At 26.3% G+C, this 16,107-nt stretch overlaps 1 protein-coding gene and 1 non-coding gene across 3 annotated transcripts; both read right to left on the bottom strand.

Moving 5' to 3' along the window:
• Positions 1–2,365: 2,365 nt before the first annotated feature.
• On the bottom strand, positions 2,366–4,030 carry LOC107642221 (PAR1 protein). 2 transcript variants are annotated; one of them, XM_016345515.3, is made up of 3 exons: positions 3,835–4,030; positions 3,425–3,754; positions 2,366–2,711 (listed from the first exon to the last, which is right to left on the bottom strand). In XM_016345515.3, the coding sequence occupies exons 1-3, from the start codon at positions 3,911–3,913 to the stop codon at positions 2,509–2,511; spliced, it is 612 nt and encodes a 203-aa protein (XP_016201001.2). In that variant the 5' UTR covers positions 3,914–4,030; the 3' UTR covers positions 2,366–2,508. The 2 variants fall into 2 exon arrangements, with proteins under 2 accessions (XP_016201001.2, XP_020958894.2); XM_021103235.2 differs by having other exon boundaries at positions 3,425–3,745; positions 3,835–4,027.
• An 11,474-nt stretch (positions 4,031–15,504) lies between these two features.
• TRNAC-GCA (transfer RNA cysteine (anticodon GCA)) lies at positions 15,505–15,576 on the bottom strand. Its single transcript has one exon. It is a non-coding gene; the product is annotated as a tRNA-Cys (tRNA).
• Between the last annotated feature and the right edge of the window lie 531 nt (positions 15,577–16,107).

Consider the following 16,107-nt stretch of genomic DNA (forward strand, 5'->3'; position numbering starts at 1 on the left):
CATACATCTTCATTACATATCCTTGCCATTCTTCAAAAACAAATAATAATAAAATGCATAGTTAAATTGAATACTTGATCAGAATTATTTTTCTAAGAAACACTGTACATAAAATAATGTCATATACTGAAATTTTATTTTAAAATTTGACACAATTAATAATTTCAAAATTCATAAATATTAATATTTCATTATTTATGTACATCACATTTGAAACTTAAATACATAGAAAATAAAACTTTAACAATAAATTTTTTACATTATTTATTTACATAGATACTTCACAATTTCTCATATTAAACTATTCCATCATTGATCAAATGGCCAATATTTCCTTCAGGGTCCTCAAAGAAATCAGATACATCATAATGAGTGGTGGAGTTCTCAGCATCATTTGAAACAAAATTTGTTTCCTTTCCTTTGTCGTTCTTTTTCAAAGATGCCTGGTAAAGATCGACTAGGTGCCTTGGGGTACGACAGGTACGAGACCAATGGCCCTTTCCACCACAGCGGAAACACTTCTCCTCGGTTGATTTATTCTGCCCGATATTCTTTTCTTTGTCCCACTTCTGGTGAGATCCTCTCTTTTGAACATAATTCTTTTTCCTTCCATAATTTTTCTTGTTATTAAAAGCTTGCCATTTACCTCTTCTGGGGTAATGATTTGCCGCATTTACTTCAGGAAATGGGGCGGCGCCAGCTGGGCGCGCTTCATGATTTTTTAATAACAACTCATTGTTGCGTTCGGCAACAAGAAGGCAAGAAATTAACTCAGAATATTTCTTAAACCCTTTCTCTCGATACTGCTGCTGCAGGAGCACATTCGAGGCATGGAAGGTTGAGAAAGTTTTCTCCAACATATCATGATCAGTTATTTTTTCCCCACACAATTTCATTCGTGAGGTGATTCGAAACATTGCAGAATTATATTCATTTATAGATTTAAAATCTTGTAAACGCAAATGCGTCCATTCATACCGGGCTTGAGGAAGTATCACCGTTTTCTGATGATTGTACCTTTCTTCAAGGTCTTTCCAAAGATCTGCAGGATCTTTTAATGTGAGATATTCATTTTTCAATCCCTCGTCAAGGTGACGACGAAGAAAAATCATGGCTTTGGCTTTATCCTTCTGGGATGCATTATTTTCAGCCTTAATGGTATCTCCAAGATCCATTGAATCAAGATGGATTTCAGCATCTAATATCCATGATAAATAATTGTTTCCAGATATATCAAGAGCATTGAATTCAAGATGAGAGAGCTTCGACATAATGAAAAATTGTTACCTGAGTCTTCCTAAAAATTTGATCAGAGTCTCGTGCTGATAACGTGTTGTAAAATAAATAAATAAATAAGGAAGAGAAATAAATATAAAATATAGAAATATAAATATGCTCTTATCTCACTAAAATATAAGTAATTTATCTATTAATAGTATAAATATTATAGCTTAAAACCACATAGAGATAGAGAGAGAGTTTATTTGCGGAGAAGAATATTATAATAAAAGAGGAAGAGAGTAGAATATTTTATTACTGTGTGTAATGTCTCTACCATACCCCCTATTTATACATGCATGGGGTCATTATTTTCAACATGCATTTAAGTCCATTTTCTCTTGAGAATGGACATCCACGTTGATCCTTATCACAACAAAAACCACGTGAAAAAAAGAGGCTTTTGTGCGTTGACTATGATTTGATAATTGACCTTGTTGCGCCATCTACGGGGCTTAATAGATGTTAGGTTGGTACATCGTACACCTGGACTGGTAAAACTTGTTTGAAATTGACTCCAATTTCTGTATTTTTCCCTTTTATATAACAAATAATGAGGCCTTGGCTTATACGTTAATTCCTTTCTCCTTTGAATATTTAAATCTTTGTGTTGAACTTTTTGACACGATTGAATGATTGATTTTTGAGTTTCAAAAGAAGTAATAATAAGAAATTTGAACTTCCGAACAAATCAATGTAAGTGGGTTATATATATTAGTTAATTTGGCTTAACATTTTTAATTTGCTTGCTTAATTAAAGTAAACTAAGCGGCCTTTATATTCCAACTTCTAATAAGCTCTAACAAAATTTGCTTCCAATAAATTATAGTAACATTAATTAATTAACATGAAATCTTTTATATATATTAGTAATGTTAGGAAGACAAAAAAAAACTAAAATAATTTTATTTAATATTTATTAATTTTAACACAACAATTAATATTTAATATACTAAATTTTTTATTTTTTTTGTTAATATTTTTTTATTATCAAATAATTTTGTATATATATATTAATGAAAATAGTGATGAAAGGCACACCTTTTTTCCAATACATATTTTAAAACAAATTAAACTCTATGATTAATGATACACTCCAATTCAAACCTAAAAGGTTGCTATAATAATAATAATGGTGCAACTTCCTTATTACAAAATAAACATCTATATTATTTATATATTCTAATTATATATCATGCATCAAATATATATAATTGCGTCGTTTTTTCCTTAGTATGGAGAGTATGCTGGGGAAGGCACAGGTTCAGCAGTGAAGTCGAGAGTATTAAAAGGTTGAGGAGTAGGAGTAGCAGCTGTGAACTTCACTGAACGAACATCAGGTGCAGGTGCCACAATACCAGAACTTTTGATCTCAGCCATTCCTCTCCGTGCATTTCCACCTTCTGCTTCACACAACTTGGGAAGAAACACTCCTGAATAACATAACATACATTATCATACATATAATATAAATGTTAAATAGATACTAATTTAATTTTGATGTATTAATAATGTAAAATCATTAAATCGCTTTTATTTATGATCATTTATACGGTTAATAATTAAATATACATGTAAAAATATTTTGGATTAATAACGTATCAAAATAAATTCAATAATAATTTAATTAAGAGTCTCGCTAGGATTGGGCTATTGAGTTACAAAATGAACATCTCTCATACTATTTAGAATAACCATCCGAATACTAGGGGATAATAAACATCTTCCCAAAAGTTTAAACTAATTTTGAGATTTACCAAGGATCGAACTCTTGACTTTTTGGATCTAACGCTCTAATACCATGTCATGATACTACTTATCTCAAAAGCTTCAGCTGATGGAAAAAGGTAACACTAATAGTTATATCTCTAATATTTCCTAAAGAGGAATGCTAGGGGCCAGCAACTTTTGTGATTTGTAGCCATCAAATAGCCATCAATGATGGTTTTAATAGTGTGAAATTTCATCTAATGGCTCACTTTTATATACTGGCCAGAATTTAACAAAGTTGTTGCCCCTAGACTTTTCCTTTCTTAAATCTCCATTGTTCACATTGTATAAATATTTCATTGATTCCTCGTACTTTCCTTTATATCAAAACATTTAACCATTTTTATTATTTTTTGTATGATATAATTATATGTACCTTCACCAGCAGCAAGATTGAAGTACAGGTCAACAACATTAGGGCATGCTTGGTAGCAATGAGGTGAGCAAAGGTTTTGTGTGAAGCGAGATTCCAAAAGAGAATCTGATGAGATTCCAAAGGACTTTCTGTCCAAACCACATGACTTGATGCATTCCTCACTCTCAATGTGATCCTTCAGCTTCTCATCAGCTTCAATCTCTGATGTCTTGCATGTGTATGCTTCCATTCCTGACCTTTTCACCTCCTTCTCTAGCACACATCGTTTTCCGGCCGATGACACCGCAAACGCGCATGTCTCATGGTTCAGCTTCTCGCATTCTATACCTCCTGTAATAATTAATTAGTTATCATTTGTTACAAAAACTTAAACCGATAGAACGAGACACATGAATAGTTATACGACGTACCTAAAGTTCCTTGCACTGCGAGAGCAAATGCAAGGATAGCAACTACCAAACTCCACAAGCTAATAATGGTAGAGGCCATGGTGATTCAATCAAATATGAGAAATGGAAAATTAAAGCAAAACCTAGCTTGGGATTTTGCTTAGCTTGCTATATATACTATGGAGGTTTGTTGTCTTTAATTTGCTTTTTGTGATGTTCATTCAGGGAGAGTATTTATAGTGATTATTTCTTTTAAACGGAATCTATTAGTAGGTGCCTAGGTGGACTTATCAATATGAATTAAAAGTAGAGAGGAGAAAAATAAAATAAAAAACAACAATAGTAGTTTAGGGGTTTATGGAACCCTAATTTAGCATATATGATTGTGTATGTGCAAACGGAATCTTTTCATTTATAAAATAAAAAAAATTATTATTTTTCCCAACATTATTTTTAGACTTTAATTTTTAGAATACGATTTTTTTTTTTGTATTTAAGCAAGTTCGTCAGACTTTCCGGCAAACTCTATAAAAATTGGTAAGTTCGCCTAACTATAATTGGTAAGTTCGCCTAACCTCCAACTATAGTTAGACGAACTTGCCAATTTTTATAAAGTTTGCCGGGTCAGCGAACTTATTTAAATACTAAAAAAAAAAATCATATTTAAAAAATTAAAATCTAAAAATTATGTTAGAAAAAATAATAACTTTTTTTTTATTTTATAAATGAAAAAAATCCATGGGCAACCCACAAGACAAGACACAACGACCACGCTTTGATTAATAGTCAACCAATTAATGCCGTCATCAATGGAGCAACCTTTGCTCCACATCTCTTTAATTTATTCATTTGTTTGGGTAACGTTTATAATATAATATAATATTTAAAATATTTGTAAGTGCAAGATACATATTATTTTTAAATTAATTTTTATTATTCGGAATTTTTAGAAGTTAAAATTTAAAATTTAGAGTAGTCTAACTATTAAGTTGAGATCTGTGTAATAAGTTATAAAACTTTAAGAGATCTATCACCATAAAAATTTGTTATCATGATACAAAAGTTCAAGATTTTATAAAGTTTTCCAATATAAAGTTCTTTTATTAGTATGAAAACGCAATTATGTTGAAAATTACGTTTTGATATTTTATATGCGACCTTAGCTTACAGAAATGAAGAGCAATGAATCTACGTTACTTACTCCCATCTATATATTAATATTCAAATATCTATCTATATAATTAATTAATTAATATTATTTTGAATATATATAAAATAAACCTATGGAAAAAACTAAATAACGTGGCCGAAAATTAAAGAAAGCATCGTAGAATATATTATTGGCATTTGGCAATGTCATCTTGGCCGTGTTAGGAAAACAAAATATATCTTGGTGCGAAAACAGACAATAATGAGAAGAGTTTCTTCTCAAACAAGAATATAGAAAGAAACAAATCAAAACGTCAAATCCTAAAACTAGACTCGGGGTTAATTCATTTTCTTTGAATAATCGATATCATATAAGAAATTCGTGGACATGTAATAATATTTACAAAAAAATCATTGTTCATAGTCTTGGTATAATGTTGGATAATTCAAATAGTAGTATACTAGCTAGCTACATAGGAAAAGAGTATGTGTATGTGTATGAAAAACTACTTTTCGTACTTTATGTGCGGAAAAAATCATATATACAGTAATGCATAAGAACCATATGCCATATATTATGATGAGGGAATTATCAAAATGTTATTTTCACATTAAAATATCTACTAAAATTAATTATTATATATGTATACATAAATATAAAATTTATATTTAATAAATATTTTGTATTTTAATACGTACTATTTTATAATAGTAACTAATTTGAATGGTTAATTTTAATATACATTTAATTAGGGACAGACATAGGAAATGAGTGGAGACCTCGGTTCCAACTTTTTCTAAAAAAAAAATTAATAGTAATAAATTATTAAGTATGATTTAATTTTTTAAAAAATATATTTAATATTTAATTTAGTATAAATAAAAGTTCAATCCAACTTAAATATTAATAATTTCTAATATCCAAAAATTAAGTAATAATATTAAAATAATTATGAAAAAGATATTATTACTAATATTTTTTATTAAATAAATTTTTTTAAATTTTATAAAGTGAATTCTTTTTCTTTTTATGACTGTCTTTCTTAATTTATTTGGTATTAGTTCTCTCTGTTTCAACTATTAATCTTTTTCGATTATGAATATTGTGAAAAATAACACAGAAACAAAATAAAAGATGAATTTTTTAGTAATTATCTTTTAATTCTATTAAAAAAATTATTGAAAAATTTGACATATATTCTATTATCAATGAATTTTATAATACGAAGAATCAACTACTTCGTTAGTAAAAAGTACACACATATTTTTTATTCGTTAAAATATATTCTCTATCAGTATATTTTTGTAATACATCTTATATTATATCATTTTTTGTATAATATATATATATATATATATATATATATATATATATATTATTACTCCCATGATAATATTTTTGGATTAGTCTCGGTATCTAATATAGTTAAAAAAATAATAAGCTAATAATAATAACAGTGAAGTTAGTTACGTATTGACCAAAAAATCTTCACCATGAATAATCATTCATGTAGCGGTGATTAGGGAGAAGATCTTGGTGATTAGCTAGTAATAGTAGAAATCTCATCATCTATATTCTCAGAAGTCAAGTTACACTTTAGCCACCTCCCAATTTTTTTGGAAAAACAAGAATGATAGACACCTAACTTTTATTCTCATTCAAACTTCTCTGCACGCGGCATCATGTTAATTATTTGAAAATCTTGGTCATTTTGCTTTTCATCCGTTTTCACTTTAACTAACCATCTACTTAGGAGTTGTAGTAAGAAAGGAATAATTTTAAGTGCTTCAATCCAACTATATATATGATATTATTGTTAATCGTTAAAATCTCTGTTTGTTTGGTGTAATTCACGATTCAGTACTATCATTTTGACAAATTGGACCTGCCATATACTTTCATCCTTTGACTTCAATAATCTTTTTACAAGAATTTTTTCTAAACAAAGAATTAACCTAATGATTACTTGATCTCCCCACTGTACTTGGCTCTATTATAGGGTTGATAATGTGTTTGTTTGGGCGCCATAATTTTGATAAAAAAAGATATTTTTTTAATGAAAAAATATCTTTTTTTATTTTTTAGTATGTTTGGTAAATTTTTAGTAGTAAAAGTAAAAGTACTAGAAAAATAAAAAAATATTTTTTTTGAGAAGCTGTAATTTACATCTTTTTTTTAAATATCTTTTTTTTTTCTTAAAAAAAAGATGTTTTTCATGTAATAAATAAACAAAAAAGTATTTTTATATTGTTATACCCAAACATAATTGATAAATAAAAAGATCTTTTTACATGAGATATCCAAACATAAAATTACTTTTACTTTTCTATAAGATCTTTTAAAAAAAAGATAATTCAAAAAAAGATCTTTTCTTAGAAGCTCACCCAAACAAGCTCAATAGATAGAGTAAAGTTTAAAATCTATCTTAACTCTATTTGTGCATTTAATTTTCTTTCTGCATTTTAAATTTCATAAATCATAATGTAACCTGATCCTATTTTATTTGACTCAAAAAAAATAAATTTATTTTTACTCAAACATAATATTAATCTTTTTATATAATATCAAATATTATTTATTTATAATTACAAAATTGAATTATTAATTTAGTGACAATAAATCTTTTTATAAAAAATAAAAATTTAGGTTTAAATCTTCACTTGTTAGTATATGTAAATATATTTTTATAAATATTTATATTATATATATTAAGAGTGTGAGTTGGGCCAATAGTGTTAGTCCGACCCAATCCATTGTGGGTCAGGTTATAAACCCGTTTCGATTGAATTGGAATAGGTTAAATACCCTACGGTCTATTAAACTAAACAATATTTTTATTTTTTGGGCTAAAGATTAGGACGTTAGTATTTATCGAACATGGTTGGAAGAATGAAATGGGCTTCTATCAATGGCATGGCTAAAGAATGTAATATTGCTTGAAAATAACAAGCCTATGATTGAATTGTCCTAAAAACCAATGTGGACCAGAAAATGACGAGGAAGAAGTCAACAGATAGAAGGTAATGGATCAGGGTACTTAGGATTGGGTTGTTCAATCTACTGACGAAAAAATAAGAAGGTAACGGATCTGTCCCAAACAAAAAAGAAGGGAATATATAATCTATCACCATAGCATTAAGAGAAGGTATAATCGCAGCATTTTTATTAAAATTTAGTTACTATTTAACCAAAAAAAATGAGTAATTTTATATTATTAGATGTAATTTCACACTATTAAAAATATTAATAATAATTAATTAATAACTATAAATTACAAAACCTATTAGCTTCTTAACACTCCTCTAACATTAAACCAACTTAAATATATCTATACGGATCATAAATAGATATATAATTTGCACGTATTACATTAATTAATTAATTTATTATATATATAATGTAAAAAGGAAAAACTGTAATAATAGTTCTTTGTTTTCTAATAGCTTAATGTGATGATTTTTATTAGAAATTTGATGCTTAATTAGTGTAGTTTGGTTTTTGGTATAATGAAGCAAGGACAGAAGGCGAGAAGGAGGAGAGAGATGGAAGGTAGAAAATGAAAGAAAAGTGACATGATACCATTAAAGTTGGAATCTACACTGAAGGTGCAAGAATGAGACATAACATTTATAGCATTGTGTCTAGGAATATGTTTGGTCTTTTCCTTCATTCATTTCCAATTCGCGTAAGCCAAGGAACCATGCATGCATGTGTCTTTCATTCTATGCCAAAATTGCTACTAATAATAATAATAATATCCTTTTATTAATAAATATGTTCAAAAAGTTTTATTCTTTTTCAACAGTCAAATCTCGAGTAGTCAAATCTCAACACAACTAAGATTTGCTTATTGAAGTACAGTTATTTGTTACTGTTCAATGTTCATATATTAACTTATCCAAGCAATTGATTTAATATATAGTGGAAACTCAAGCGCAGTCGACTTTGTGTGAAGTTGATAATTGAGAGTCGTTAGATAATTTGACTAATTTGACTAAATTTTCATCTAACAGGTTTCAGCTATCAATTTCACGTGAAGTCGACTGCACCTGAATTTTCACCTTAATATATAAGTTCTATTCCATACGTACAACTCTTAGGTCCAAGTTCGGCAGGCTTAGGAAATCACTCAAACTTTATATAATTCTGACAACTTTTTAAAATTTAAATCAGATTAGATCAATCTAATCATAGAAATGAGTATAAATATGAAAAATATTAATTTTCCAAACATGATTTAATTCTACGAATTTATTTTATTGATTCAAATCTCGTTACATTTAAAGACTCTTTTAACTTGAGCATTAAATCTTTTGATCAAAGAATAAAGCTGCTGTACAAATTTAAACTTGTCCCATGTTTATTTCCTGGTGGAAACTTATGTGCAGTCGACTTCACGTGAAGTTGATAGTTGAGAGCCGTTAGATGAAAATTTAGTCAAATCAATCAAATAATCTAACGGTTCTCAGTTATCAATTTCACGTGAAATCGATTGCACCTGAGTTTTCACCTTGTTTCTTCCTTATCGCCTATTCAAATAACACTTCGAGCAAGTCATTTAAATTTTTTTTTTTAAATAAAAGTTCGTCAAATATATTTAAAATCTCCAAATTTTTCAAATTTTCTTAAGATAAGAAGGGTAATTAATCAGCCAAAACACTAGGGATGAGGAATTTAAGTTCCTAGTGATGGAAGTTGGATTAGACTTTACAATACACAAGAAAACAAATTCAAGAAAAGACACATGGAATCTATATTTTCTTAGCAAATTGAAAAGATGAAGTGGATTTTCAGCTCCACTGTACTCACCTTTTTTTTTTTAAAAACATATAATACCATTTTTTCTGTGGCTGTGCAATAGATCTGATCTGTTATACCATCTCATCTTCATCACTTTATAGTAATATGATAATAATAATAATAATAATATCCTATAATCTTGAATAATTGGAAATAATAAATTGAAATTGGAGTGCTAATTAATTGATACATCAAGATAATTAATTCATTGGTTATTGTTCTACTAAGTGGGGAAGAGCATTATTCTTCAGATATATGCTCTTTCATACCATATTATTATATTATTATTATAAACAAGATAAATGCATGCAACAATTACTTATTAGCTTCTACTTAATTAGACTCTTGTTTACAACTAAAACTAAAATTTTGTAAAAGTCATGAGTTCCTTTTAATTTGTTTAGCATTGAATTACTATTTGTTTCTTTTAAATCAATAGTACAAATTAAATTAACATTTGTTTAAATGAAAAAATTAAAGAAAATAAAAAATTGTGAACCGACATGTTTCGTTGATGATTTTGTGAGCTGGGGCACACTATATGATAGAAGATCATTATTATGCATCTTATCTTATCTCTGGTGCAAATATTAACTTCCTCACACTAAATAGTAACTTTGACTAAGTTTGACTATTACTGAATCTAATTAAGGCATGCAGCTAATTAAACAATATGATGATAATGTATTGAATATATATTACATTAACATCATGAGTTTCTAACTTTCTATCTCATCCTATATCTTCATTTGGAAATTAAATCAATTGCATTTGATTTGATTATCTAACAAACTAAAGCAGGACATATTTTTTAAATAAAAATTATGATTAGCTGTATATATGTGATATCTTTTCAGTTATATCATCACCAATAATCCTTGTTAATTAGAAAGAAAACTAAAAAAATAAATAAATAATGGCAATTGAAGCTTTGTAAACATTAAATAATGCTGAGTTAGAAATAGAAAGAAGTAAAGTAAGATTATCATTTATCAAATATTCAAAACTACAATTGCAACCTAAAAGATGTGTTTGGGATGGAGAATCAAAATAAAACATTATAAATTACTAATTATAAAGATTCTCTAACATGATATAGTTGTTTTTGGCTGATTTTCTTTGATTACCAAACATTTTCGATTATATAATACCCGTTTGCAAGTAGTTTATATATAATTGAATTAACCATATATCAAAGTGTATGAAAAAATGTAGTTAGTTACTTAGAATCTATAAACTAAGGAATTCAAGATGTCAAGATATATATAAAATTGAAATAGATAGAAGAAGAGGAGATGAATACTTTATACTTACAATATAGCTTCCTTAAGAATTATTGAAGCTGTTGCTTTAATTTACATCATAAAGGGATTATTAAGAAGAGAAGTTTAGAGATGATGAAAAATTCCTAAGAGATCGCATGATCCAATAAAAAATGATTCCAAGAAAGTATAGGCATCAATAAGAATTAGATCAATGCGATCCCTTTGGAATTCTCCAACAACACTAAGATACATACACAATCATATCTCATATTGATATATTGGGTAATTCTGAACCATAGCTTCTATATATTGGAGGGAATAATATTATATATATTATATTATATTATATTATATATTATATTGTGCATATTGGTGGTCCAAAATAAAGTAGTAGTTGTGAGTTGGTTTCTAATTTATAGATGATGATAATGATGATGATAAAGTTTTTGGGGCTATTCATGCTTTGTTTATGTCATTATAAAGTTTGTTTCAATTTCTTACATAAATTTGGTGTGACTAACTTTATGAAAATTTAGATGAGAACGGAATCCCTCTTTAATTTGGGTTGTAAAATTATTACTTAATACAATGCAAGTAGCTTTCATATACTCTTTGAAACATTCTCATGCTTTTTCTTGTCTCTTTAGGTTATATGTCTTTCAATAATAATAAATTATTAATGTTTATTGTTAATTAATTAGATGTCAATAAAAGTGTCTACAAAATTTTATAGTATATATAGATATATTTTAAATTCATATGAAAATAAAAATAATATATAATAATTTCTTAATTGAAAAGTAATATATATGTCATACTTATTTTATTCTCTATCTTAGAATTGAACTGCTTTCTACTAAATCATATGATGAAATCTTTGTGACAATGCTAAATAGTTCCCATGATTGTATTATATATATATATATATATATATATATATATATATATATATATATATATATATATATATATATATATTGTGTTTTTGTTTTCATGCTTGTATATATATGGATACCCTCTTATCAAATTTAAAATTTCATATGGTTTGATTATTGTATATAATATTTCTCTCTCTGTTGTAATTTGTCTCATGATTTTTTTCTACTTTTCAATTTCTAAATCAATAAATTAAAAAAATGATCAAATCATGTGTTAAAGTTTTATATATAAAAATTTAAAAATATTATCTATACACTAAAATTAGTAACTAAAACGACTACAATGTATTTATGTATAAATATATGGATAGTTCAACTCATTTTTAATGTGTATTTGTATTTCAATATATATTTTATATTAGTAACTGATTTTAATGGTTGATTTAGTGTATATTATTATGATTGATAAAAATTTATCTATCTATTAATATTAATATTTTCTTTTATAGACAACTCCTTATTAATATAAAATAGAAGAATATCATATAATATCTTTCATAAGAGCTAGTTTTCTTTTAAAATGTATTCACTTTTATGTATCTATTATTATCTAACTGCAGACTACTCATTTTTATATAAGAAAGCTACAAAGTGAAATAAAATATGATCAAATTTCAAATATATAAATAAAAAAATTATGCCATGTTTTTCTTTTAAAAAATTATATAATGTTCTTCTTTTCTCCAAAACAACAAGTAAAAATGATTTCGCACCAATAATAATTACGAGCTTTAATGTAGAATAGTGATCCAATACCAACTGATGATGTTGGACATAATTTTAAATCTTCTTATAAATACAAGAAAAATGTTATACAGACAAATATATATATACCTTAATAAAAAATTATTTAGATGATATGAAATAGTGAGATTCATTGATTCATCTAATAAAAGTTGCTAACGTTATCATATCATTATATCGCTAGTAACAAAAATTATATAGTAACATTTTGTAAAATATATATTCACTTTTAATTTCTATATACATAATAATCTGCTTCTATATATTGTTCAGATTCCCTATGGCTACTGCCTAGTTTTGGAGTTTTCAAAAATCATTGGAAGCTGATTAATTAATTATCACCATACATCACATATATATCACATCACGTTTATATATATATACTTATAGAGGAGTTTATGTTTATGAATTGGGATAAATTTAACCCATTATTTTTAATTTCATTTATAATTAAAAATAAATCAATATTTGTCATTAAAATTAAAATTTTTCATAAGGTGATTAAATGTCTTCATAAGATTTTTTTTCATACTTTTTTTTTTTTTATAATGCATGACAATTACGTGTGATTTGTTTATATATACTAAAAATTGTTCTTTAATAATTGTTGCTGAATTGATTCTATTTTTTTTAAAACTTAGGCGTCAGAAGTATATTTGATATAAATCGATAAAATAAAACTTAAAAGCATTATATTACTTTTATCAAATTTTAAAAATAAAAAATATACTTTAAAAAAATTTGTGATTAAAAAATTTCATAAGATGATTAAATGTGTACATAAGATTTTTTTTCATACTTGTTCTATGATAGGGCACTTAATCTGCAGTGAATTTTGTTATTAATTATGGGGACCAAAAAGATAACGGAAGATTACTTGTTTAGAAAAGTGGGAGAAGGTTGCAATCAAATTTGTAATGGTGCTTGGGAGAAGCTAGGCATGTTGTCTATTTTGATTATGACATCTTGCTCTTATTCACATTTCCATGCCACCCCCTTTAATTAATTTCCCCTTTATTTATTTTAAAAAACAATAATTCATATTTTATAAAGTACCATACACTTGTTGGAACCTAAGTGATATACTGATTTGGTCTCCACTTCTACTTTATTCCATTCATATATTAAATAAGATATTTTTATTAGTGTAATTTGGTACCGTATTACTTAAATGTGAATGAAATTATTTAAGACAAAAAAGTTAATATTCGTATATACACCGAATATTTTAAATATTTATATTAAAATATGATATTTGTAATTATATAGTCTTATTAGAAAATTAATTTTTAGTAGTTTAGCTTTTTTTTATTTTATTTTATATTCTTATATTCAGAATTTTCTATTATCACCTCTTTTTTCTTTCTCCTCTCAACATTATTCTTAATTAATACTCTACTTAGATAGTCAATCGAGCCTAATCTAACCTACATAAATCCGTGAGTTATACGGACTTGTTTAATTTATTTTTTATTTATTTACTGACTCTGGTTTTTAAGTCTATATCATTTATGGCCAAAACGAGAATTATATGGGTTGGCACATTTTTTTTTATTTTTATTTGTGAACAACAATTTGGAAACAAAAAATTGTTTTAGGCTAAAAAAATTTCGACAAAAAAAATATTCTTTTAGGCCAAAACCCTTAATGAAACTGAATTCTTTTAGTGGTTGAAGTCGGATTCTCGAGTAGGATAAAAAAAAAATTGAAAAAAGAGACTGAATTTTTTTTGAATAATGCAAAAAAAAAAAAGGCCTATGTTAAAAGATAAATAAATTAAATTTGTCTCATTTTAACGGTCCTAAATATTACCACAATTTCACTTTGCATCACCATCCTCAACTAACCACCTATCTCTTATATTGTTAGGCTATCATAAATTTTATATTCCAAATTATAAATAATATATTCTAAATTTTAAACCCTATCATAGACTAGAATTAAAAAAAATAATTTTAACAATAAAAAGTTTGTTTATATTAACTAATGTAAATGTTAATGTTCTATATATTTTTTCTTATAATTAATATTTAAAAGAAATATATATATTTTTTTTAAATTAGTCATCATCGAATATTCAATATTGGTTTTGTTCAATGATACACACATAGAAGCCAAAACAAAAACGTTAACGTACACTCAACCTAAAGCCCAATTGGCTTTAAGAAAAACTTCCACACTTTTAAAGCATGTACAATGACATGCACTAATTATGAAGATGATTTTATAACAAGAATGGTTAAGTTTGAAGTTAATCTCAAGTTTGGTTATAAGTTCTAAAGGATTATTATTCCCATATAACAAACTATAGGACCCATCATGTACAACCACACAAGAACCTACAATATAATAACGGAGACATGAATATACACAAATACTCAATTAGTTAGCAATGCAAATACAAAAATGTTGCAGCTATATATCTATGAAAAGTAAAAAAATTTCTAAACTTTGAGATTGACATGCGTAGATGGTAATAGAATAGATGAGAGCTGTTTTTAGTGTTTTTACTACTATCTGATTATTTTTTATCTTTTTTTTTTTAATTTTGTAACTCTCAAATGTATCTTGATTATTATTTTTAGTTTAAATTTATAAAATTTAGTATGCAACATTAAAATAAATATATACAAGTGATTAAAAAGATATGTATATGTTTTACTAAAAGCTTAATATATTTATATTACATATGTATGGTTAAACAATAAATTCAAACCGAACCATTAACTAAATGGTTTAACCAAATTCAAATCAATGACCTCTTGATTTAGTCATTTAAAAATGTTACAATTAAAGGGCCCAACCGGGTTCGAACCGGTGACCTCTTGATCTGCAGTCAAATGCTCTACCACTAAGCTATAGACCCTTTACATAATTTATACATTTAGTCATTAAAATTTGTGTTATTTAACTATTAAAATTAAATGTTTTTTTTTGAATTGTGTATTGTTTTTGGTAATTGACTTGTGCATTTTTTATTAACTTTAATGCTATCTAAGGAGGAGAGGCCCATATTATTTGTATTGTGGTTTTCATTGAGGCCCCAACATTTCTTCCACTATATACTATGAGAGAGAAGACCCAATATGCATTATGCACTATGATCAATTGATCATGACCGCCACCAAAACAAAAAAATCCCACTAAAACCATCTTCCATAGGATATTACTAAAAAGAACACATAATAAAAATCAATCATATTACATGTATACTAAAATCGATCATTAGTATAAAATATATATTAGAATATAAATACATTAATATTTGATTTTAATAATTAATTTTAATATATAAATAACATTTTAAAAACAACAGTGCAAATAATCATTCTTTTTTTTTTGCTACTAGTGACTAACTTGTTTATTTTGGATGGAAATTTAAGATACAAAATAATCA

This window comes from Arachis ipaensis, chromosome B5, assembly GCF_059453495.1.
Source record: "Arachis ipaensis isolate K30076 ecotype BB chromosome B5, ASM5945349v1, whole genome shotgun sequence".
NCBI lineage: Eukaryota > Viridiplantae > Streptophyta > Magnoliopsida > Fabales > Fabaceae > Arachis > Arachis ipaensis.